General features: G+C 37.2%; 1 protein-coding gene across 1 annotated transcript in view; it reads left to right on the plus strand.

Moving 5' to 3' along the window:
• Nucleotides 1–27,899, plus strand: part of TOPAZ1 (testis and ovary specific TOPAZ 1) — a 91,649-nt gene that overhangs the window by 34,170 nt on the left and 29,580 nt on the right. Inside the window, exons 7-13 of the mRNA XM_049777675.1 lie at nt 1,601–1,686; nt 7,065–7,190; nt 8,151–8,214; nt 14,154–14,305; nt 14,493–14,585; nt 17,003–17,118; nt 26,846–26,912. Coding sequence (XP_049633632.1) covers nt 1,601–1,686; nt 7,065–7,190; nt 8,151–8,214; nt 14,154–14,305; nt 14,493–14,585; nt 17,003–17,118; nt 26,846–26,912 — 704 coding nt within the window. The remainder of the gene's footprint in view (nt 1–1,600; nt 1,687–7,064; nt 7,191–8,150; nt 8,215–14,153; nt 14,306–14,492; nt 14,586–17,002; nt 17,119–26,845; nt 26,913–27,899) is intronic.

Genomic DNA, 27,899 nt, shown 5'->3' on the forward strand with positions numbered 1-27,899 from the left:
GTGCTTTGTCTTTAAACGGTATATTGTAAGTTTTTCATTGGGTTTTGTTTTTGTGGGGTTTTGAGGGGGTGTTGTTTTTGTTTTGGAGATACACCTGGCTCTGCACTCAGTATGGGATGCTGGGATTAAAACTAGGTCAGCTGCAAGCAAAGAAAGCACCCTCCCTGCTTTCTCTACTGTCACTCCATCCCTGTATTTTAGTCGTTATTACACAAATCTTTCATCTGTTCTATTAAATTTGTTCCTAGGTATTTGACGCTTTTGTATAGAATTATTTTCTTTTTGATTATTATTATTTGCATATAGGATACAACAGATCTTGGGGCAGGAGTGATAATATAGTGGGTAGGGTGCTTGCCTTGCATGCAGCCACCCCAAGTTTGATCCCTGACATCCCATATTGTTCCCTGAGCACATCCAAGAGTAATTTCTGAACATAGAACCAGGAGTTACCCTTAAGTATAGACTACTACAAAAAAAAAAAAAAAAAAGAATGTAGCAGATCTGTTTTACATTGATTTGAAGCCAAGTACTTGGCTATACTCATTTCTAATAATTTTTTACTGAAATAATTATTTTCTGTATTATCATATTTGTAAATGATACTTTCACTTATTTTATCATGTGTATTCCTTTTATTTCTTTTCTGCTTCTTGGTTTGTTTGTTTGTTTGTTTGTTTTGGTTTTTGGATCACACCTGGCAGCACTCAGGGCTCATTCCTGGCTCTACGCTCAGAAATTGCACTGGCAGGCTGGGGGGACCATATGGGATGCCGGGATTTGAACCATCGTCCTTCTGCATGCATGTTATCTCTCCGGCCCCTCTTTTCTGCTTCTTATAAGAAATCTTTGTATAAGAGGCACCAGAGTGATAGCACAGCAGTAGGATGTTCCTTTCATGCGGCTAACCCTTGAGCACTGCTAGGTGTGGCGGAAGGAAAGAAGGGAGGGAGGGAGGAAGGGAGGGAGGGAGGGAGGGAAGGAGGGAGGGAGGGAGGGAAGGAGGGAGGAAGGAAGGGAGGGAGGAAGGAAGGAAGGAAGGAAGGGAGGGAGGGAGGGAGGGAGGGAGGAAGGGAGGGAGGGAGGGAGGGAGGGAGGGAGGGAGGGAGGGAGGGAGGAATTTCTCATAAGAGTCTATTAAATTGTTTCACATAAATAAGTATATTAACTGTCAATTTATATATATATATATAACCTTTATATTTTCTAAGGTATTTTCCAGTAAAATTCTTGTCAATACCTTTTCAGTATATATTGATGAGTAGATTTTTCTTTTATTGCTAGCTTATTATAATGATTTTATATATATATATTGAATTTATAATCATTTATATACAGTTCTTTCATCTGCTACATAAAACTTTAAATTTTTTAACTTATGATATACATAGTATTTTAAATTTGGGTATATACATATTTTAAAGTGATTTACCTGAAGATGTAAATCATCGGTCTCATGGGAATATACCTTGCACACAGGTATTCTGAACTGAATAGTTCTAAGTGAACTATAAAAGTATATTGTAGTGGTCAATTGATTGTTATGAAGGGAATGAGTTGTGACATACTGGGGTGTAATATTATCCTTACTCATTTTTAGATCTCAGGTTTCCAGGAAATCATTCTGTCATCAAGCCGCAGAATCATGAAACTTGTGAAATATTTAAGAAGGAGAAAAATGTTGGGGTAAGTTCTCCCATTAAAAAGATAAAATAAAAATGGGTCCAGAGCAATAGCACAGTGGTAAGGCATTTGCCTTGCATGCAGCCAACACAGGATGGACCCCAGTTTGAATCCCAGCATCCTATATGGTTCCCCGAGCCTGCCAGGAGCAACTTCTGAGCACAGAGCCAGGAATAACTCCTGAGCCCCGCCGATTGTGATTCAAAATCCTAAATAAATAAACAAATAAATAAATAAAAATGGAGCCAGAGTGATAGCACAGCAGTAGGGCATCTTGCATGCCCAGGACAGACCCAGGTTCGATTCTCAGACTCTCATATGTTTTCCTGAGCCTGCCAGGAGCAATATCTAAGCAAAGAGCCAGAACCCCCTTCCCCCAAGCACAGCCATGTGTGGCCCAAAAACAATGATAATAATAATAGGGGCCAGAGTGGTGGTACAAACAGTAGGGTGTCTGACTTGTACACGCTAACCTAGGGTGGACTGCGGTTCGATCCCCTGACATCCCATGTGGTACCCCAAACCACATGAGTGATTTCTGAGCACATAGCCAGGAGTAATCCCTGAGCATCACCGAGTATGGCCCAAAAACAAAAAATATATAATAATAAATAAAAATAAAAACTTACAAGTACCTATTTCTAATTTTTTGGAGTTAGAGTTTTTGAGTGAAAATTACAACAGGCAGAAAATATTAGTCATTGAGGGAATTTTGATGAGATGGTAAAAAATGAGAAAGAGGGTAAAAAAGAGAAAGATATGCAAAATAGAAATGACAGGATAAATGGTTCTATGTGAATAAAGAAAGATAATGATATTATACTAGCAGTAAGTTTGTGGTTAAAAGCTTTGATTCTTGACTGCTATAGCAAATAAGTCCCTTACTTTGCATGTGGCCAACGCAGTTTTATTCCCTGGTTTCTCATGTTTCCTTTAGCCAACCAAAGCTAGGAGTAGCCCATGAGTATACAGTGATGGCACTTTGCCTTGCATACAAATTATCCTAATTTTTGTTTTGTTTTTGTGGGTTTATGTGTCTGTCTGTGATTTTTTTTTGTTTGGGTCCCACACCAGGCAAGAATTACTCCTAGTGGTGCTTGAAGGACCATATGGGATACCAAGGATCAAACCTGTGTGGGCCACATGTAAAACAAGCACTTTATCTGTCCCAGATAACCCTGTTTTGATCCTTAGTACCACATATGGTCCCTGAGCATCACTAGAAGTAGGTTCTAAGCACTGACAGGTGTGATTCAAACCAAAAGGAAGTAATGTATGCAAGAGCACAAGGCTGCAGGAAGCAGACTCAAAGGCTTTTGGACCCAGAAGTCATGTTGCCATTGTCCAAGTGAGAAATAGCATCCAAGTCAAAGATAAAAAGAACCAGTGGAGCACAACTGCTCCCCTTGCTCTGCGGCTGCACACTCCTCCTAGTCAAAAAATGCCTGCATGGGACATAGAAAGTATCATACTACAACCACAACTATGGGGAAACAACACAGGGCCACACCATGTTAGAAAACAAAGATGGGGCCGGAGAGATAGCATGGAGGTAAGGCGTTTACCTTTCATGCAGAAGGTCATTGGTTCGAATCCCGGTGTCCCATATGGTCCCCCGTGCCTGCCAGGAGCGATTTCTGAGCACGGAGCCAGGAAAAACCCCTGAGCACTGCCGGATGTGACCCAAAAACCAAAAAAAAAACAAAGATGGTAGCTCTGATGACCCGAAAAATACCAACCACCTATTTACCCTCTTAGATAAGGACGTTAGGGAAGAAATGCAGAAGATATTCATAGAACTCAAGAAAGTATGGAACGAATGGAACATGTCACAAATAAGAATTAAGAGGACCTGATAGTAGAAATAAGAAAACTTCAAACTGAGATAACAGGACTGGAAAACTTGGTAGGCAAAATGAAAACCTCACTAGAAAGCCTCTCTAACACAGTAACAACAGGAAAAGACAGAATCAGTGAGGTGGAAGATGGGGTGCATAACAACTTCATAAAACAAAACAGGCTGGAAAAGAGTCCCAAAATAAGTGATCAGACAATAGGAAAAGTTTTCAAAAAATGTGAACAACAAAAATAGAAGTCTTTGATAAACTCAACAGAATCAACATACGAAGTATTGGAATCCCAGAGACACAGGAAGAAAAACCCCATGAAGTTTCAATAATCAAAGACATCATCACAGAGATACTCCCAGAGCTAAAGAGTACATGCAAACAAATCCTACATGCCCGAAGAGTACCAGCCAAAAGAGATCAGAGAAAAGCACCCCAAAACACATCCTGTTTTGTCACAATGTCACATCCCTATAGATAGGGATAGAATACTGAAAGTAAAAAGATAAAAAGGGAAATTTACATTCAAAGGAGCATCCCTAAGATTTACGACAGACTAGTCACAAAAACCCTCAAGGGCTAAAGGCAGTAGTGGGGGGCCAAAGCGGTGGTGCTAGAGGTAAGGCATCTGCCTTGCAAGCGCTAGCCTAGGACAGACAGTGGTTTGATCCCCCAGCATCCCATATGGTTCCCCCCCCCCCAAGCCAGGAATGATTTCTGAGCACATAGCCAGGAGTAACCCCTGAGTGTAAACAGGTATGGCCCAAAAACAAAACAAAACAACAACAAAAAGCAGTAGTAGGATATAGTGACAAAACTCAACAAAAAGAACACATCGCCAAGAGAACTTCACCCAGCCAGACTTAACATTCAGGGTTGAAGAAAAGATACACAGCCTCACGGATAAACAACAGCTTAAAAATTTTCCAGAATCAAAACCAGCCTTAAAGGATGAACTGAAAGATCTACTTAAAGGTAAGACAGACCACAAGACATACCAAACTCGTACCTAAAGATGACACAAAATTCCATGACAATCATCTCTCTCAACATCAATGCACCTGTGACACAGAGTGACAACATGTATTAAAAAGATGACTCTCCAATGTTTTGGGGCGTACAAGAAGCACATTTGAATAGCCCAGAATAAATAGACTCACGCTCAAAGGTTTGGAGAAAATTCAAGCAAATAACTTCCTTAAAAATGGCTGTTGTGGACCGGAGATAGCAGTAGAGCAGTAGAGTACAGCAGTAGAGCATTTGCCTTGTACACAGCCAGTTCAGGAACAAAGGTGGTTTAAGTCCTGAAATCCCATATGGTCCTCCGTGCCTGCCAGGAGCAATTTCTGAGTGTAGAGCCAGCAGTAATTCCTGAGTGCCACTAGGTGTGACCCAAAAAAAAACAAAACAAAAAAATAACAGCTGGAGTGGCCATACTAATTTTAGATGACACAGACTTTAGACATAAAAAAGTTATAAGGGACAATGATGGACATTTAACAATTAAGGGATATGTACAACAGAAAGAAATCACACTCCTAAATATGTATACACTCAGGGACCAGCATATATTTAAACAACTACAGAATAAAAAACATTTGTGGGGGCTGGAGAGGTGGCGCTATGGTTAAGGTGTCTGCCTTGCAAGCGCTAGAGCCAAGGAAGGACCGTGGTTCGATCCCCAGCGTCCCATGTGGTCTCCCCAAACTAGGGACAATTTCTGAGCACTTAGCCAGGAGTAACCACTGAGCATCAAATGGGTGTGGCCCAAAAAACAAACAAAAAACCATTTGTGTAATGATTCTTAGAGATAAAATAGAGGAGAACAACACTGCTGGTATAGATATGGGGATAAAGGAACTGTCATTCACTGCTGGTGGAAATTCTGTCTAGTGCAGCCTTTTTTGAAAACAATATGAGTATTCTTTAAAAAAAAAAACCTGGATATTGAACTACCATATGATCCAGCAATACCACTCCTAAGGATATACCCTAGGACCACAAAAACACAATATAATAATGCCCTCTACACTCCTATGTGTTGCAAGTCAGCTCCTGAAGAGGTTGACTGATGGAGGGATGGAGGATGAGGTCTTTCCCCTCCAGCTCGGAGCACGAGTCTGCCACCCTGTCTAGCTGACGGTTCTGAGGTGAAATGGCAGGTAAACAGCTCGCAGACAGTCAGGCTTGTGGAAATATTAGCTTTATTCAGTGGACAAGACTGAAGTCCAAAGACTCAGCATAAGTTCCAGCAAAAAGCTTCTCGCCTTCCACAGACCCTTGTTTTTATCCCCCAGAATCAGGTACCACCCAATGGTGGAATCAGATACCACCCAATGGTGGAAGCAGAATCAGGTACCACCCTAGGGTGGGGGCAGAATGCCAGGTCACACCCTAGAGTAGGGCACAATCACTGATCAGGGTAGGGTCAGTAACATAATAATCCCCTAAAATATTTACATACACAACACTATGTTCATAGCAGCACTATTTAACAATAGCCAGAATCTGGAAACAATCCAGGTGCCCAATAACAAATGAGTGACTAATGAAACTTTGGTACATCTCTACAATGGAATACAATGCAGCTGTTAGAAGAAATGAAGTCATGAAATTTGCTTATACATGGATGGATTTGGAGACTATAATGTTGAGTGAAATAAGTCAGAGGGATAGAGATAAACTTTGACTAGTCTCATGCATCAGTGGGATTTAAGAAAAATCAAAGACAGTATAATAATAACACCCAGAGACAATAGAGATGAGGGCTGGAAGAACCAGCCCATGATAACAAGCTTATCACAAAGAGTGATAAGTGCAGTTAAAGAAATAACTACACTAACAACTACCATGACAATGATAGAGAAATACAACGCCAGGCAGTGGGTTGAGGGAGGTAGGAAATGGGGGAGACAGTGGTGGTGAGAAAGTTGCATTGGTGAAGGAGGGTGTACATTTTATGGCTGAACCCCAGTTACAATCATTTGTAACCATTGTGCCTAAATAAATTATTTACATAAAAAATACCAAAAGGAAAAGGGGTGTACTTTTTATAACTGAAACCCAACTACAAACATGTTTGTAATCATGGTGCTTAAATAAAGATTATTTTTTAAAAATATACCAAAAGGGAAAGATAAAGGTGGTCATCTTGGAATATCTTACTCTAAAGGAAATTGCCATAATTCAACCAAATAACTTGATGTCTCATTATTTTCATTTTGTTTTGTTTTCCTAACAGTGCTCAGGGCTTACTCTGGCTCTGCTGTCAGGGATTACTCTTGGCAGGGGCCAGAAGTGGTCACATATGGTGCTGGGGATTGAAACCCAGCACTGGTTAAGATACTGCATGCAAGGCCTGTATTTTATCTGGTATACTGTCTCTCTGATCCTGATTTTTATTATTTTTGAAATATAAATTTAAATTTTTGGAAGTCAGTGAGCATTTTTATTTTTTATTATTTTGGGTTTATAATGTTTTTGATTGTTTTAATGTTTTCTCACTTGGTTTTATTAAACATTTATATTTTCTAGGTGTTTCAAAAGCTTCTAGGATTGATGATACCTCATAAATACTGCAGATTTCATTTTAATACATTGCGTGGCTGTGAGCGATCACTATGCAAGTTTGTTCATGTACCTGAGCAAGGGGATGAAAAGGTAAAATTTGTAAAAATCTTTGAAGGAGAAATTGTTATTATTATGTTTAAATTTAAATTTGCTTCTAACAATATAGTTTTTGCCTATTTTTTGTTATATGTAATTGGAGTCATACAGCTTGTAATCTTTCATTTCTAGCTTTTCTTTCAGATTTCTTTTTTACTTGTAGACATTTCTTTCTCATTGTTCTATAACATTGAATATTCCATTATGTGATTATATCAGAATCCTGTGGATAAAAATAATATGGACATTTGGGTGACTTCTGAATGATAATTGCAATAGTAATGCTTTCAGTATTCTACATCTCTTTTGGTGAATATATGCAAACATTACAGTGAGATCATGTTTAACTGGAACATTGAATCATAAATAAGCATTTTTTCCTTCTTTAATGATCAAACAGTTCTCATATTTCCAAATAATATTTTTATGAAAAATATTGAGAAATACCAGTTGCTTCACATCCTTATCAGCTCTTTGTATTATCATCCTTTAAGTTCTGGTTAAGCAATCCTTTGCTGATAATAAAAGTCTACATTCTGTGAGTATTTTTACCCATTTTAAGAATCTTTTATTGGGGGGTTAGAGCAGTGACACAAGTGGTAGGACGTTTGCCTTGTACGTGGCTAACCTAGGACGGACTGCAGTTCCATCCCCTGTCGTCCCATATGGTCCCCCAAGCCAGGAGCAATTTCTGAGTGCATAGCCAGGAGTAACCCCTGAGTGTCTTCAGGTATGGTCCAAAAACCAAAAAAAAAAAAAAAAAAAAAAGGCAATCTTTATTGGACTTGGAGTCATGTAAATAATACTTTTATAATGAATTTGATGTTCATCACAAATGTTAATCCAGCATCAACTTTATTTCATTGCTTTAGTTTTATAATTAAACTATATTAAAACTTTTTTTGGTTTTTATAAATCATGAAAAGGTAATTTTGCATATTTCATGACTTGCAGGTTTGCATGGATGTATTTAAGAAATATATAAGTATCGATGAAATGTGTTTGCTACAACGTGCAGGTATGAGACTGAAATTAAAACAGTGTTGCTGTTAAGATTTGAAAATAAATTTAGTACTTTCATTATGACAGTAAGTTACATTAGACTGGCTGTTGTGTTAGAAAAGATTAAAAGTGATATCATGACTTTCAGCTAATAAAAAGAATTCAAGGGACTAGACAAATAGTACAGTGGGTAGGGTACTTGCTTTATTTGTGCTTGACCCATGTTTGATCCCCCGCACCCCATATGGTCCCCTGAGCTTTAACACCAGCACCCTATTTGGTCCCATGAGCCACTCTAGGAATTACTCTTAGCACCACTGGGTGTGACCCAAAACCAAACATAAATAAATGAAATAAAAAATAATTCTACTCTATTATAAACCTCTTACTAGTGTTTTTATGACACATACTTTTTATATGTATAAGACAAAATAAGATTATAGTTAAAACAGTGATGGCTAACCTTTTTGAGCCCAAGTGCCCTAACTGCCGCTTAAAACCAAAGAATTTCCTCAAAAGTGCCAGCACGTCAATTAAACCTTAATAACAAGATTTTAGTATCTAAAAACTATGCGGCACACGCCACATATCTTAATTGGAGACCTTCCCACATGCCACTTGCAAGGCCTTTGCGTGCCATAGGTTCGCCATCACGGGTTTAAAATCTTTCTGAAGACATCACTTAGAAACTGGATATTCTCGACTTCATTTTCATTTTACACTTATTCTTTAGAGTCTGTTTACCATGACTTCTAAGTTCTATGCAGTACTTTAGCTATTTGTTCTTAAGTCCTCCCTCATCTGTTTTATATTTGAATTTACACATAAAATTTTCTATCCATTTGGTAAACTACTAGAGTATATAAAAATGAACTAATACAGTGTATTAGTTCACTAGAAAAATGTATTTTTCCATAAGTTTTATTTAAAGAAATGATCATTTAAATAGTGTAATTTAAAAAGAAGACACAAAAAAGATGGGACCAGAGAGATAATGCAGAGGTTAAGGCATTAGTCTTGCATGCAGCCAACTCTAGTTTGATTCTCAGTTCTTTTGGACACTCGAGTTATTTCCTGATTTTTGCTACCGTTACTAGTGCTTCAGTGAACATTGGAGTGCAGATGCCTTTTTTACATGTGTTTTTGGTGCCTGGAATTTATTCCTAGGAGTGGAATTGCTGGGCTTTACATAAGCTCAATTCCTAGTTTTTTGAGAAATGTCTTCCAAAAACGCTGGACCAGTAGACATTCTCACCAGCGGTGAATGAGGGTCCCTTTTTCTCTGCCTTCATACTAATGTTGGTTGGTCTTTTTGATGAGTTCCAATCTCACTGGTATGAGGTATTATCTTCTTGTTGTCTTGATTTGTACTTCCCTCATAAGTTTACTCCTGGTTCTGTGTTTCTGTGTTTAAGTATTGACGCTGACGGTGCTCAGAGGACCATAAGTAGAACTGGGAATCAAACTAGAGTTGGCTGCATGCAAGACTAGTGCCTTAACCTCTGCATTATCTCTCTGGTCCCATCTCTTGTGTGTCTTTTTTTTTTTTAATTAAACTATTTATACAGACTGGAATACTTCTGGGCTGTAAGAAAAGATGAAGTCATGCAATTTGTTGACACAAGAGTGGGTCTGGAGAATATTATGCTGAGTGATATGAGTCAGAGAGTGAAGAACAAAGAATGATCTCATGCATGTTCAAAATAGGGGAATAAGTAACACCCAAATAATTTTTTTAATTTAAAATATGAAAAATTAAACCTCTAGCTAAATTGTCCAAGAAAGATTCAAATTCCTAAAATTAAAAATAAAAAGGTGTGAACTTACTCTTCAAGCTCATGATCTCCCTTGAACACATAACTAGCTTGTTTGTCTCTCTTTGATTCCTTATTTCTACTCTGAAGAAGCTTAAGTTCTCAAACATATATTTTCCTTCTTTTTCTCTTCACATCTTTCTAAGCAAAGCGCATTCTATAAAAACTACTTTGCTTCACTAAAAAAGAAAAGGAAAGTGGGGAAGACGATGCTTCTACAGACATGAAAAATGACTGTAGAGTACTCTGCATAGCTAGTTAGAAATCTAATGAGAAATTGGACAAATTTCTAGAAATACAAAACCTGCTGAGAATAAATGACAGAAAAAAAAACTTGTAATTGCTATGAGATACAAAGTTAAAAAGTTGTCGATAGTTGAGTTTCAGTCATACAATATTCCAGCACCTATCCCTTCATCAGTGTTCCATTTCCCACCTCCAATTTCCTCAGTTTCCCTCCTATTCTCCCTACCCCAGCCTGCCTTTATGGCAGATACCAGCATCTCTCTCTCTCTCTCTCTTTCTCTCTCTCTCTTTCTCTCTCTCATTTCTATGTCTCTCATCTCTATGTCTCTCCCTCTCTCTTTCTCCCTCTTCCTCCCTCCCTCCCTCCTTTTTTAGGTACCATGGTTTGCAATGCTATTACTAAATGGGTATCATGCAAATCACTTTGTTTCATTTCAATTTCTAGTCCCTGTACAGAGTGATCATTTCCAACTGTTATTGTCATAGTGGTATCTTCTTTGTTTTAACTGTACTTCCCACCCATCATTTCTATTGTTTTGGGGTTTTTTTAAATATATCTTGCAGATAATGAGTCTATGTCTATCTCTCTCCTTCTGACTCATATAACTCAGCATGATACTCTCATATCTATCGATGTATAACCAAATTTCATGACTTTTTTTCTGACAGTTACATAATATTCCATTGTACAGATGTATCATAGTTTTGTTTTGTTTTGTTTTGTTTTTGCTTTTTGGGCCACACCCGGTGACACTCAGGGGTTACTTCTGGCTATGCGCATGGAAATCACTCCTGGCTTGGGGAACCTTATGGGACACTGTGTATCATAGTTTCTTGATCACTCATCTTTTCTCAGGCACTTTTGAATTGTTTCCAGTATTATGAGTAGAATGGAAACTCAATTGCTAGAATTTTTAAGAATGTCCATATACCCTGAGCGTCACAGGGTGTGGCCCAAAAAAAAAAAAAAAAAAAAAAAAAAAAAAAAAAAAAAAAAAAGAATGTCCATATAGTTTTCCAAAAAGGTTAAACCAATCTACATTCTCACCAACAGTTAATGAGAGTCTCTTTTTCCCTACATTCACACCAGCACTGGTTGTTCTTGTTCTTTTTGATGTGTACCAGTCTCTGTGGTGTGAGATGATACCTCATTGTTGTTTTGATTAGCATCTCCCTGATGATTAAAGATGTGGAATATTTTTATGTGCCTTTTAGCCATTTGTATTCTTTTCTTTTTCTTTTTCTTTTTTCTTTTTATTATTATTATTATTTTGGTTTTTTGGGCAACGCCTGTTTGACGCTCATGAGTTACTCCTGGCTATGCGCTCAGAAATTGCTCCTGGGGCCGGAGAGATAGCATGGAGGAAAGGCATTTGCCTTTCATGCAGAAGGTCATCGGTTCGAATCCTGGCGTCCCATATGGTCCCCCGTGCCTGCCAGGAGCAATTTCTGAGCATGGAGCCAGGAGTAACCCCTGAGCACTGCCGGGTGTGACCCAAAAACCCCAAAAAGAAAAATTTAATAAAAAAAAAAAGAAATTGCTCCTGGCTTGGGGGGGTGCCATATGGGACGCCAGAGGATCGAACCAAAGTCTGTCCTAGGCTAGCACGAGCAAGGCAGATGCCTTACCTCTAGCACCACCTCTCCGGCCCCTGTATTTTTTTCTTAAGGAAGTTTCTGTTCATCTTTTCTTGTTTTTGGATATGATTGGATGTTTTTAGATATCAATATATACCAATATATAATATCTAATATTAGATCATTGATATATTAGATATTATCAGATGGATATTGGCTGAATAATTACTCCCATTCTGTGGGCAGTCTTTGCATCCTGGTCATTATTGCCTTTGATATTTTCTGGCCTGGTGGATAAGATTAGGTGTTACCACTGAAGTGCAGAAGCTTCTTAAATTAATGTAATGCCATTTGTTTATCTTTGTTTCCACTTGCTTGGTGAGTGGTATTTCATCCTTGAAGCTGTCGTTAGCTTCACCATCATGGAGAATTCCTATGTTTACTTCCATGTACCTTATGGTTTCAGGCTTGATATAAAGGTCTTTAGTCGATTTAGATTTAACTTTTGTTCATGGAATTAGAAAAAGGTCTGAGTTCGTTTTCCTGTACATAATTGACCAGTTTTCAGGCACCACTTGAAGAGGCTTTCCTTGCTCCATTTCATATTTCTTGTTCCTTTATCAAAAATTAACTTATACCTAGGGATCAGGATATTCAGTGTTTCAGGATATTCCATTCTATTCCACAGATCTGAGGGTTTGTCTTTATTCCAATACCATAACATTTTATTTACTACCACTTTGTAGTATTGTTTGAAGTTGGGGAAATTTTCAAGGATTGTTTTAGCTATTTGTGAAAATTTATTCTATATGAATTTTAGTAGTGTTTGATCTATTTATTTGAAAAACACCATATATATCCTTTTAGGGACAGCATTGAATCTTACAGAAAAAAAATTATAATTAGTAAGCAAAACTCTACAACTTCTATTTTTTCTGATAAGTTATCTTTCTTTTTCTTTCTCTCTCTCTTTTGTTCATTAGTTTTTTGGGCCATACCCAGCAGCACTCTTTACTCTGCACTCAGAAATTGGTCCTAGCAGGCTCAGGGGACCATATGGAATGCCAGGATTCAAACCAACATCCATCTTGGCTCAGCCATGTACAAGGCAAACTCCCTACCATTGTGTTATCACTCTAGCCCCTAATAAGTAATATTTCATATTGATATATATACCACAAAATTTTTGTTGGGGAGGAGCACATACCTCAGGGCTTATTCTCATAATACTAAGGGGTTTATTCCTAGTTCTGTGCTTAGGGGACCATAGGCAGTGCAAGTGACTAAACTAGGGTTTTGCCATTAAAATCAGTTGAGCATAAATAATCTTCAGAATAAATATGAATCATGATATACTGCATTATATTTAAAGTTAAGCATTAATTTTTCATTCTGCTATTGAATTTTATTATTAGCTACTTCTATAAGCAACACCAAGTTAAATATTTTTGATAGAAATAAAATAATTTATGAAATAAAACAGTTTCAATTTAGGTTTACAGATTTTGACATTTGATAATTTTGGAATGATAAAAAATAGTAATTTCACTTAATAAGTAAAATTAGTGGGAAAAATGGTCGTGTTGTATAAAAATCAAGTAAATAAATTGAAATTACTCTTTTAGGAAATTAATCTTATAGTTTTTAATAGAATGTTCATAACTAGAATGAAAAGTATAGCCACATGGGTTTGAACAAGAATGTCAAACTTTATACACCATATACACCTCAACACAGGCCCTTTGCCTGGTCTGTATTGTGAATTAGGAGACAAAAAAGAAAAGAATGTCAAACTCATATATCAAAATACTCTATACCCAACCCCAATTGTACAGTTTCCTTTATGTGGCTTGGACATGGCCTAAAAGACATGAGATTATAGCTTCCCAAGATTTTATATTGGGACCATGATTTATGAAGAAGTTTGAACCTATTTCTTTTATAAATAGCACAAATTAGCCCCCAGGTTAGTGTCTAATATGCCAGGATTTCTTTAAAATTTGTGGCCATTATGGGCTGGAGAGAGAGTGCAGCAATAGGGTGTTTGCCTTGCACACAGCTGATTCAGGACCAAAGGTGGTTGAATCCCGGCATCCCACATGGTCCCCTGTGCCTGCGAGGAGTAATTCCTGAGTGCAGAGCCAAGAGTAACCCCTGAGGGCCACCAGGTGTGACCCCCCAAAGATGACCATTAAACTTTTGTTATAATTAATTTTTATTAAATATTTCTGATACTAGGTTCAAAAATGTATTAGTTTATAAATATAGAAAAAATCTTAAAGTAGAAAATAACTTAATATATTTTTTTTACTTTCAGTAAATATTTTTATGGAATATTACAGAAAATTTCCTCCAGGTATACACTTCGATTTACAAGTACTAAATGACCTTCTAAATTCTTTACTCAAACACAGCTTATTGAAAGAAGTATTTCAGGTAGTGAATCTCAGCCTAATCATTAAAATAGTGGTAAGTAACCCCCAAAAAATTTTATATTCTTAATTTTTTATATTGATCCCATAATTTAGATGTAAAATTTACTTGTTGTATACTTTCTAGAGACACTTACGTTTTTCAGCATAAACAAATTTGAGAAACTTAAGGTGTACTAAAAGAAGATGTGAAATAAGTTGAATTTTTTTGTTGTTTTATCCAGCCTGCTCTGAAAATATTACTAAAATTATTTGAGCACGTGGCAGCCATGAAATTAAGGAATGCTGTACCTGCTATAATTGATCTCTTTTGCAAGGTATACAAATTGTTATTTTAATAGTAAATATCTCAAAAATAATTTTCACATTTAATTGTTTTTGGGGGGTGTTTTTGTTTGTTTTTGGATTTTTTTTGGTTTCTGGGTCATACCTGGTAGCACTCAGAGTTACTCCTGGCTCTGCACGCAGATATCGCTCCTGGCAAATTCAGGGGACCATATGGGATGCCAGGAATTGAATCCGGGTCTGTCCCAGGTCAGCTGCATTCAAGACTAATGCCCTACCACTGTGCTATTACTCCGGTCCCTATAATTGTTATTTTTTTTTATGGTTTTAGAGCAAACTTAGGGTTGAAACATGAAAAGCAAAACTCTCAACAATGAGCCCCACTTATTATAAAAGAATCCTTTTAAGAAATGATATTTTTGTGGGCTGGAGTGATAATACAATGGTTAAAGATCTCTGACACCAATATGGTCCCCTGATCTTCACCAGGCATGAACCCTGACCACAGATACCAGGATAAACCCATAGAACTTCGAGGTATGGTCCAAAAACAGAAAAGAAAAAAGAAAACAAACGTTCTTTTTCTTCTGTAGTAATATTTATCAACCAACTTCAGTGACTGCCATAACTCTGCCTTAAGTTAATAGTCCTAAGCACTCCCAGTTGACTTTTGATTTCTTAATTATTTCTTAATTATTCTCATGTCAGTTACCTTTTTTCCAAAGAGATTTTAGGTAATTATAACAAAAATAAATAGGCAAATAAATATATTTTTAAAATCATGACCAAAACAAAGAGAAATGCAGTGACTATAAATAAATTTCACATTTGATACAAAATAATTTTATGGTGGGGCCAAAGAGATAGCTTGCACATGGCCAACCCAGGACAGACCTCCATTTGATCCCCAGTATCCCATTTGGTCCTCAAAGCCAGGAGCAATTTCTGAGCATACAGCAAGAGTAACCTCAGAGCATCACCAGGTGTGGCCCATAAAAACAAGACCAAAAAAAAGAATTTTATGGCTGAAAATATATGAAATTTTGGCACCAGAGTCATAGCACAATGGGTAGGGCATTTTTCTTGCACACTGCCAACCTGGATTCGATCCCAAACATCCAATATGATCTTCTGAGCCCTCCAGGAGTAACCCCTGAACACAGCCAGGTATGGCCCCAAAACCTAATTATGTGTGTATGTATATGAAATTTAAATCACATTAATTTTAAGAAGATAAAAAGATATAAAAAAGAAAAACAATATATTAATTTTTAACTGCTTCCTGGCATTTTACTCAACCTATTTACTCATCTACTTCAGAATAGTTCTAATAGTAGACCCACATTTAGGAGTAGCATTTGAACCACTGTAACAGTTGAACAAATATTTTGGTGAACAATTTTAGTTCCACGTTGTAAAACTTGACAGAGTCGCTTGCCTAGAAAACTTTTTAGAAAAGCCATTAGTAGGGGCCGGGCGGTGGTGCTAAAGGCAAGGTGTCTGCCTTGCCAGCGCTAGCCTAGGACGAACCGCGGTTCGATCCCCCGGTGTCCCATATGGTCCCCCAAAGCCAGGAGCGACTTCTGAGCGCATAGCCAGGAGTAACCCCTGAGCGTCACTGGGTGTGGCCTAAAAACCAAAAAAAAAAAAAAGAAAAGCCATTAGTAGTGGGTTACTCAGGGATTATTTACAGCCTGGTGCTGAGGATCTCTCCCAGAAGTGTTCCAGGTCTATGCAGCATCAGAGATTGAACACCGGATTTCTGTGCAGTCTTTTGATCTATCCCTGCAATCCTTTGCCTAGAATTTGTTTAATCATAAATTATTAATCACTTATGGTAGTTGTTGAAAACTGATTCTCTTAGGAAGTTCATAGTCACACCAGAGCTATACCATAAGACAGATGACTACCAAACAGGAGATACAAATAAGTGGAATAACTGGAGAACAGAAGTTTTATTTCTTTTGTGGGGGGGGGGATTCAATTAGTACTGAGGAGACTCTGGACCTACTTACTACCAGAGATATTCAGCCTGCTTCACATGCCTGTTTATTCAGTGAAGTGCTAAGAGATATATCCTTAATGATGCTTGGGGAGTCATGTGGTATCAGGGATCTAAATGATAACTAATAAAAGTAATGAGCTAATGTAGGACCTTACACATGCCAGATATGTGTTTCAACCTTTTGAGCTATCTTCTGTAAACCCAAATATGCTTGTGTTTAATTCAAACTTATTTCCATTTTTATTTTTACATTTTGAGATAGGATAACCTAACGTGGTTCTCACATGTTTGAGGAAATAGGTTTCAAAAACTTTTAATAAGTTTTAATTCTACTTGTCTCCATGTTTTATTTTTGGGATTAGTCTCAATTGTTGCATACACTTTGGTTTTAAGCTCCCTCATGTTGTTTTTTTAAGAACAACTAAATTTGTGTTCTTTTCTAAGCTTGTAGAAGCTGGGATGGTGCTTGACTCAGAACACTTTGACTATATTGTTAAGCTTTTATACCAAGTGCAGGCTTCCAAAGAAGAAATAGCTACAGTTTTAGAAATAAAATCAAGGTAAGAAAAGGTACCATAATTCAAGCTATGCTCTATGTGTTTTCATTAGGACTCATAAATTATAAGAGGCAGAGCACTTACTACTGTATGTCCAAATACTTAGTCATCCCCTATAATAAGCCCCTCTCCCACCTCTTAGCTCTGCCCTGGTGTGTTGACTTTAGTTGAGCTTCCTCTGGTTGATTCTCCTGGGGAACCTTGACATCTCATTCTTAGAACCTGATTTCATCTGACTGACTGGAAGATTGTGTTGAAGGAATCTCTTATCTACTATTTAACAACTTAATTCCACTTATTGCATTCTTTCTGTATATAAAAATTACCTTAATTGTTCTATTTTCTTTTTTTGTCAGATTGCTAAAAATAGTAGAATACTGCCAGATTTTTTCTCTTATTTACTTCAGCTTTATGAACTTCCAGAGAACTTGTAAAAAAATATGTAACAGAATAAAGTACCATTTAATATTAGTGTTGAGGGCCCGGAGAGATAGCACAGTGGCGTTTGCCTTGCAAGCAGCCGATCCAGGACCAAAGGTGGTTGGTTCGAATCCCGGTGTCCCATATGGTCACCCCGTGCCTGCCAGGAGCTATTTCTGAGCAGACAGCCAGGAGTAACCCCTGAGCACCACTGGGTGTGGCCCAAATACTAAAAAAACTAAAAAAAATATATATATATTAGTGTTGAGAAAAAGGAAATCCATGATATTTTCATTTCTTGTTTGTTGTGTAGAGAAAAGTGTACAAATTTTAAGTACAAGTACCTTTATCACCAGAGTTCTTGTGGACACCCAAAAAACTTCAACAGCTATCTTTTTAAGAGAGAAACCTCCCAAGCAATACTCAGGAGATCTGGAAACATCTTCCAGTAATACTAAACCCAGTTATGCATGCGTGATGGTTCTGTGTTTGAGCCTGCTGATATGGTAATTTAGGCCCAACAGTGCTGGGGATCACCAGAGCTACTTCTGGCAGTGCTTAAGAGGCCCATGCTGGGGATATGGCCTTATGGGACCAGAACAATAGCACAACAGGTCAGTGCGTTTGCTTTGAACCTAACCAACCCAGGTTCAATCTCTGAGCACCTCCAGGAATGTCCCTGAGTGCATAGCCAGGATAACCCTTAAGCGAGCGTGCACGCACACCCACACCCACACACACACACACACACAACCCAGGTTCAATCTCTGAGCACACACACACACCCAGCCCAGGTTCAATCTCTGCACACACACACACACACACACACACACACACGTTCAATCTCTGAGCACATACACACACAGGTACAATCTGAGCACACGCACACACACAGGTACAATCTGAGCACACACACACACCCAACTTCAATCTCTGCGCACACACACACAGGTTCAATCTCTGAGCACACACACACACCCAACTTCAATCTCTGCACACACACACACACAACCCAGGTTCAATCTCTGAGCACCTCCAAGAATGTCCCTGAGTGCATAGCCAGGAGTAACCCTCGAGCATTGCTAGACACACACACACACACACACACACACACACACACACACACACACACACACACCCCTTGAGCATTGCTAGACACGCACGCGCACACACGCAAGCTAGTAGAGAAGTACACAGATTTTCTTGCTTCAGTATTTGTAGTCCAGAAGAAATAGGTTAATATCACACTTGAAATAAAATTAATTAATAGATTGATCAAGCAGAGTTAATAGTATTCATTCAATAATATCTGACAGATGACACTTTTGAAAATGAAAATAACCTGTGATATGCCTATGAGTTTTTATCTAGCATTCTGTGTGTTGTTTCACATAGGCAGTTGTAACCCTGATATTAACTTCAGGTACCAACATTTTTAATTCTATGATTTTTAAATTTCTTTACTAACAATGTTTATTAAAAACTGACATTTAAATCACATTGAGACTACTTAGGAAATATAAAATGAGAAAAACGCAGTTTGTCTTATTTTCAGGGATACAATCTACATTAAGAAAAGGATATCAATAATTTTTAAGTGCTATCATTCTTCATCTCAGCCATCTGCTGAAACCTTAATATTAGGGCAGTAGCAGCTATATTATAGAACTCACATTGCAAGAAGTTGTTCACTCGTTTTTTCAGTTGTTCTCTTAAATTGCTATACCATTGAAATAGTGAAGTGATACTTGTAGACTGACATACATTCTGTGACATTCACATAAGTACAAAATCCCCTAGACATTTTCATAACCAGTCCCTGTTAAGTGACGTATTTTATACAAAAGATTATAAGTGACTGCTGTGAACAAATATACTAAGAAACAGAATAAATGGATAGAGGAGAAGAAAGTACAGCAGACAGGATTCTTGTCTCGCTGTAATGTACCCAAATTCAATTTTTGGCACACCAGATCGTTCCCCTGGCACCACTGTTAACAGTGGTTCCTGAACACAGAGCTAGAAATAAGCCCTGACCATCACTAGCTATAGTTCTCTCCCACCCTGCAAAAAAAAAAAAAAAAAAGAAGGAAATGGGCAAATTCCTAGAAATATACTACTTTACTGTTTTATTGACCTTTTAAGTGACGTGTTCCATGTGGTGATTATGCAGTCAAAGGTTATAAGCTAAAATTTGCACCCAAAAAATGGTGCAACAGTTATATGGTGAAATATGGATAGAATACTACAAAAATTTTGTGGAGCCATAAAACTCCCTCAAATAATAAAAGCATTTCTGAGAAATATTGGAGACATTGTACTCTCTAGCCTTAAATTATATCATAAAACTATAATTAGGAGTTTTATACTGTAAAAATGAGATTTACACTCAAACAGATTGAATAGAAGTTAGAGCCCAGAAGTAAACCCTTTGATATATGGACAGCAAAATTAATGAGGAACTAGGTGCATTAAGTGTAGAAAAGAATCTTCTTCAACAAATTACGTTTAGGAAAACTAAAATTTTAAAACAAAAATAAATTTGATCCTATCACGCTACACACAAACGTTTATTAAAAGTGAATTAAATGGGTTGGGGTGATAGCAAGTGGGTAGGGCATTTGTCTTGCATGCAGCCAATCTGGGTTCAATCCCTGGTATTCCTTACACCCCTCAAGCCTGCCAGAAGTAATATCTGAGTGAAGAATCAGGAATGACTCCTGAATGCCACTGGGTGTGGCTCAAAAAATGTAGTGAATTCAAGACCTTCATATTAGAACCTAATTCGTAGACTTTATCATGGAAAATGTTAATACAGTTTTCCATAGCATTGACTTGAAAAGCAACTTCAATGATTTGACACCATTGGAAAAGAAAAGTAAAGTTAAAAATGAATAGTAGTACATTTAACCAGAGTTTCTGCACTACAAAAGAATCACTGCTAAAATAAAAGACTCCCTAGTGAATGGGAGAAAATATTCACAGACTGTTAAATCTGACAAAGAATGAATGTCAAAGATTAATCATATAAATGCAGGCAAGATTTGGTGGTAAGACTGTGGAGAAGAAAATTGGCACTCTGGTGGTTGGTATGGTGCAGTAACTTTGTATGCCTTAAACAAGTATTAATACTACTACAAATCACAGTACCTCAAAAAATGACAGATCCATGGAGCCAGAGCAATAGCACAGCGTATCCACATTTGGCTTGCATATGGTCAACCCAGGTTCAATCCCCAGCATCCCATAAGGTCCCCTGAGCCTGCCAGAAGTAATTTCTGAACACAGAGGCAGGAGTAACCCTGAGCGCTTCTAGAGGTGACCCAAATCCTTCCCAAAAGAAGGCAAATCTAATATTTCTAATGAGTCTAATTATAAAAATACTTGAACTACATAAATACAAATATACACAAACAAACATACAGTAACATATTGTGCATCAGAACATGCTGAATTTATCCCTGGGATATAAGGATATTCAGTTTACAAATAAGTAAATATATGATATTTTACATTAATGGAATGAAGTTTAATTATCTTGATTATCTTAGTAAGTGCAGATAAAACATTTTACAAAGTTTACCATCTTTTATAATAAAACCTCAACAATTTGGAAATAGAAGCAGTGTTCTTCGACATGAGTGTCTGATCATATCACTTCTATTGAAAATAGTATTGTAAGAGGCTCGAAAGATAGTAGTACAGCTGACTTGCCTTATATGCAACTGGCCTACATCTGATCTCCAATATCCTATATATTCCCCTAAGCTAATAAGGACTAATTCCTGAGTGCTGGACCATGAGTAAGCCCTAGGCACAACTGGGCATTAGAAAAGACCAATAGATTATATCTAAATCAACAAGAAAAACGTAAAATTGTCCCTGCAGTTTGGTAGATGACATCATGATGTTAAAATCCGAGACTCAGGCTGGAATGATAGCGGATAGGGCATTTGCCTTGCATGTGGCCTACCTGGGTTCAATCCCCAGCAACCCATATGATCCCCTGAGCCTGCCAGAAGCAATTTCTGAGTGCAGAGCCAGGAGTAACCTCTGAGCACCACCGGGTGTGGCCCAAAAAAAAAAAATAAGGAAGAAAGAAAATCCCAGACTACAGCACAAACTTAGAAATAAAGAAAATCCCAGACTACAGCACAAACTTAGAAATAATGATAAAAGCTGGGGTTAAAGAGCTAGTACAATAGATAAGGTTCTTGCCTTGCATAAAGCCAACACAGTAGTTTCAATCCCTGACATCCCATATGGTCCTTGAGCACTAATACAAGTGGCTCCTGAATATAGTGCTAGAAGTAACCCCTGAGATCATCAGTTTGGAGAAAAAGAAAAGAGCATAAAAGTTTCAGGACAAAATATTGATATACAAAAATCCATTGCATTTCTGTACATCAACAGCGAAATGTTCAAGAAAGAATAAAGGAAATATTTTGCAGTAGCATTAAAAAAAAAAACAGTTGTGGGGCTGGAGCAGTGGCGCTAGAGGTAAGGCATCTACCTTGCGCTCGTGCTAACCTAGGACAGACCGAGGTTTGATCCCCCGGCGTCCCATATGGTCCCCCCAAGCCAGGAGCGATTTATGAGCGCATAGCCAGGAGTAACCCCTGAGTGTCAATGGGGTGGCCCAAAAAAACAAAACAAACCACTTAGGAATAAACTTAAGAAGGTGAAATAATTATACTCTCAAAACTACAGAACTTTATAAAAGAAATTCAAGTAAATGGAAATACATATCCTTTTCTCATAGTTGGAAAACTTAATATATTAAAACAAACCAGTGGTGATCTGTAGATTTGTTTCTATTCCCATTTAAATTTTAATGTTTTTCACAGACTGAAAACAATTTCAAAAGTCCTGGGGGGGCGGGGCAGAGAGATAGCATGGAGGTAAGGCATTTGCCTTTCATGCAGAAGATCATTGGTTCAAATCCCAGCATCACATATGGTCCCCCGTGCCTGCCAGGAGCAATTTCTGAGCGTGGAGCCAGGAATAACCCCTGAGCACTGCCGGGTGTAACCCAAAAACCAAAAAAAAGGTCCTGTGGGAACCAGAAAGGAGATAGTTCAAGGAATTGAAGTGTGTACTTTTGATGCAGAAACCCAAGGTCATTTCCCAGCACCACATGGTTCCCCCAAACTATGCTATATATATGGCCTAGAAAGAACAAGTTATTTAAAACCACAAAATATAATGATTATCTAAAGTAATGTTGAGCAAGAAAGAAAAAGCTGAATTATGCTATAGATTACAGTAAAATATCATTCAACCTTTTAAAAAGAAATGTTAGCATTCATGAAGTGGGTAAACCTAAAAATCATTATACTAAACGAAGTATATTAAAATAAAGGATAACAAATCTCTGTCTCATTTATATATGGAATGTGAAAGACTCAAAACCCAACATTAAAATGATGGTTATCAAAGGCTGAAGAGTAAGGCAAATGGGGAGAGATTGGGTCAAAGGACATAAACTTGTAGCTATAAAATTAATATGTGTAGGAATATATGCTGAATGTCAATAATGCATTATGTTTCATCTACCTGTATATTTGCTGAGAATATCATGCTTTCACCCTTCATAAAAAGTAACTAGGTGAGGTAATAGTTATGCTAATTCAGTTGATTTCTCAAGATATTTCTGCATGTATTTAGATTTAATGTTTTATAATTCAAATATATATCACTTTATTGAAACCACTTTTATTTGAAAAGTTATTCATACTTAGGTTTCAGATATACAATGTATCAGGGCCAATCCCACCAACCTTCCTCCACCAATGTCAAATATATACAGTTTTTTTGTTTTGTTTTTGGGCCACACCCGGTGATGCTCAGGGGTTACTCCTGGCTATGCGCTCAGAAATCGCTCCTGGCTTGGGGGACCATATGGGATACCAGAGGGTCGAACCATGGTCCTTCCTAGTTTAGTGCCCACAAGGCAAATGTCCTACCTACCACCTGTGCCACCACTCGGCCCCAAATATACACAATTATAAAAATTATTTTAGGCATGGGGTAATTTGAAAAACAACACAATTTCAGGCACTTAGTATTCCAACTTCAAAGCTACCCTGTGTCATCATTTCTCCACCAATGGCTTAACGTCCCTCTTTTGTCGGTTAGACCTCAGTGTTTCTAGGAAAGTAATAGTGTTCATAGTGATGCCAGTGGAGATGTAGTGAAAATATTCATACATTGATCAGATAAAAGGGAATCATGTTGACAGCTTCCTTTAAAAACTCAGAAAAATAATGGTAGATATTGTATTCCCTGATTTTAAAATCACTATAAAATTATACTCAGAATGTTTTGTTATTAGGTTACAGACAAACTTTGAGATAATAGAGAAAATAGAATTGTGACCATAGAGACTACACACCCACATATATTGGCAGTTAATCTATGACAAAGGAACTGGGTACATAAAGTGGAACAATGAAAGCCTCTTCAAAGAAAATAGTGTTGAGAAAACTGATAATCAAGTGCAAAGAAATGAAATGGGTTCTGTATCTCACACCATACATGAAAGTTAAAGTGCATTAAAGATCTTGATATCTGAGATATAATCTATAAAATATGTTAATGAAATCATAGATAAAGCTCTCCAAGATCTAGACCTCAGAGTTTTGATTGATCTCATTCCTTTGACAAAGACAACAGCAACAAAATTAACCAATGGGACTCTTATCAAACTAAAAAGATTTTGCATGACAAAAGACTCAGACTGAAAGGATAATACACTCTACTGATGGAAGATAATGTTTGCACACACCAGGACCAAGAAGATGATGCAGGGAATAAAGTGCTTGCCTTGCACATAGCTAGCCCCAGGTCAATTCACAAAACCACATACCATCTTGAAAGCACATTCAGGTGTGACTCAAGAATGCCAACAAAAAAAAATGCACATCATAAAGGGCTGATATTAAAGATACAAAAAGCACTCAAAAAGTCCAACAGAACAATAACCTCCCTCCAAAAAAAAATCAAAAATGAGAAGTGATAGAGACCTCTCCAGAGTACATGTTTGGTAGTGAGCATATGAAAAAATATTCCTCACATTATCAGGAAAGTGCAAGCCAAAATGATAATATAGCCACTGGCTTTGATTGCAAAATGGAGATTACCAAGTTTTCAGGGGTAGGTGGGGTTAGAGGCAAAATAGATGTAAGGATAGTAGTAAAGGATCTTGGGCATTTGGTGATAGTGAGAGGTGCAAATTGTACACCAAATCCAGGGAAATTAACATTATCGTGACCATATTAAACTACAATTTAAAAAAATTAAAACTATGGCTGGAGAGATAATACAAGGGTTAAGGCACTTTTTTGTTCCATATGGCTGGCTCCAGTTGATTCCTGGCACCACATCCCTGAGCACTGCCAGAAGTAACCCTACTGGACATAGCCACCAAACTGAAAAAAAAAAAAAGTATAATTAAAAACTGATGGGGCTGGGCCCAGAGAGATAGCACAGCGGCGTTTGCCTTGCAAACAGCCGATCCAGGACCAAAGGTGGTTGGTTCAAATCCCGGTGTCCCATATGGTCCCCCATGCCTGCCAGGAGCTATTTCTGAGCAGACAGCCAGGAGTAACCCCTGAGCACCGCCGGGTGTGGCCCAAAAAACAAAACAAAACAAAAAAAACTGATGGGGCTAAAGAAGTAGTCCGGGGTTTAAGGTGCTTGCCTTGTCTCCTATCAATCCCAATTTGAACAGTGACCTAGATCTTGTAAACTAAATGGAGAAGTTTTATGCTCCTATGAGGCCTCATTTCCTCCCCCCTTTGCCCTGCTATCAGCAGTGAACCTAAGCAAAGTTTGGCTCTTACTTGAAACCCTAATAGTATGTTTTGAATCTGGGCCAAGTGGAGAAGGAAGCAACTCCCAATTCCAGTTGCTCTGGGGGTCAATGGGGAGAGGGAAAAAGTCTCTTGACCAAGCTCTTGGCTTCATCCCTCCCCAGTCTTTTTAAAGAAGGCACAATTTCTTCTGTGAAGACTCCTAAACAAATTTTGTTCTAACTTATTTTGATAAGTATACAAACCAACAGCCTTGAAATTATACTTGTACAAAATTCTGTATATGTATGTATGTGTGTTCCTGTTTGAAAGAGAGACTTACATAGCCATAACTATAAACAAATTTAGAAACCAGTCTTAAAGGACACCAGCTGCACAGTTCCCCTTATGGAACAGTTTCAAAGTGAGACAGCTAAAGGCATGGATAATTGATTAGTGGTTAACAGAACAATAGATGGGTATATATAATATATGGGATATGTATAATATATATCATAAGTCATATATATTTTATGTCTTCATTATATAATAATATATATAGAATATAAAAGTATTGCATGAAAAAGTTCCTTAGTGGTCATGGAATGTTCTGATCTTCTGTATGGTGATGGTAGTATAGTATATACATCTATACATAAGTAAAAATGCATAGAATGACACACATACAATGAGTGTGAGTGAATAATGGTGGAAATTGAGTAAGACATTCAGTGTAGATTTCTGAGTTTGATAATGTACTAAATATAATCAGTGAAGGAAGCTGGATAAAAAGTACCCAGTTCAGGGGCTGGAGAGAGAGCACAGCAGTAGGGCGTTTGTCTTGTATGCAGCTGATTCGAACAGACAGTATTTCTAATCCCTTGCATCCCATATGGTCCCCCATACCTGCCAGAAGCGACTTCTGAGAGCAGAGCCAGGAGTAACCCCTGAGTGCCACCAGATGTGACCCCCCAAAAAAGAAAGAAAAGTACCCAGTTTCGTAATTTTGAAAATACCTGATAATCTAAAATTAGCATATACTAAAATACTAAGAAAAAATTATATTTGATCTTGCCAAATATTCATCAAGAATAGTAGAGCAGAAATACATGAAACTTTTATACATGAAAACTTCCTTTTCATATATTTGAGGACTATATTATAAATTGTTCATGTACTAATTACCCCCATTTTTCTACCTTGTTTCATAATATTTTAGTTGGGGTTTATGTGGTAGATTTCCCAAATAATGCTAAAGAGTCCTAAGTGCCCCCACAAGAAATTCTTGTCCAGACATATCTTTGGTTCAATAAGAGCCTAAAGATTTAAATGTGTTCGTCATGTTCACAATTATTTTGAAACTTTGTCATTCTCTGTCTTTAAGTTAGACTTGAAGTGTAGCTTCATGTGGAATTTTTTTTAACCTTCAGTATTTTAGGTGTAAACTGTAAAACAAATGAATTAGAAACAGTAGAAACGTTTTAGAGGGTAAACATAATTCTTTTATGTTGTTAAAGGATACAGTTGAGGCCATTTAAAAAGACCTGGAAAAGTGAGTTAGAAGCATCCTTGAAGGAAATAGAGGTATGAAAATTTTTATCATTTTGTTGGAAACTCATAGCAAAGAAATCTAGGCAAATAACCATTATTTTAGGGAAAGAAGTTTGAGTTTTATTTTTTAAGAATATAGCAAATTAATACTTTGAAATGAAAATATGATTACTAGGTTGTGAACCATTCTAAAAAGAATTCTAGAAATATTTTCAACCTTAAATTGTGTTTATTGGTAACCATATAATAATCTAGAGTCTTTATTGGGGGGATATTTGATCCACCTTGGCATTCTCAGGCTACTTCTGGTTCAATACTTAATGGTCTTCTGACAGTGCTCATGATACCATGTAGCACCAAACTGAGTCTAATGTGACTCATGCATGTAAATAATGTATGCAAACCCTTTGAGATATCTGCCTGGGCCCAACTGTGTGTTGTGGGGAGGAAGGAGAAAGGGAAGGGGAGAGAGGAAGAGCACTCTCCAAACATTTAGAATGTAAGAAATAAAAGTCTTTCAGGATGATTTTACTTTTTAATTTAAGAACATTTGTATTCCTCTAGTGACTATTCTAGTTTTTAATCAATATATCCTTGAAACTGTTTTTGTTTAGAATATAGTAGAAAATAGTAAATTAAGTAAGTTTGCTAAAGTTTATCTCTTGTAATTTCCTTTCTAGGAAAAAAACATAATACTTAAAATGATTTTAAAGGGCCTCAAATTATGAATTGCCATATAATAGTAAAATATGATCTCAAAAAGCAATAAAATGAAGTATTACTCTTGAAAGAGCATATGCCTTCCTGCTAATTATCTGTTCTTCACAAAACTTTTATCTACATTGTTTATGTTTAGGAATGACATCACTTAGAACACTGAAAACTAGGTAAAACAAATGTCCATTGCTATCTTGAACTGAAAAGGATGTTGCTGTTATCAGAGAAATAAATCATCCAGTAACATGTTATAAAATTTGACAGTAAATTTTCAAGATTATCAGAGATCATTTATATTATATA

This window comes from Suncus etruscus, chromosome 7 (assembly GCF_024139225.1).
Source record: "Suncus etruscus isolate mSunEtr1 chromosome 7, mSunEtr1.pri.cur, whole genome shotgun sequence".
Taxonomy (NCBI): domain Eukaryota; kingdom Metazoa; phylum Chordata; class Mammalia; order Eulipotyphla; family Soricidae; genus Suncus; species Suncus etruscus.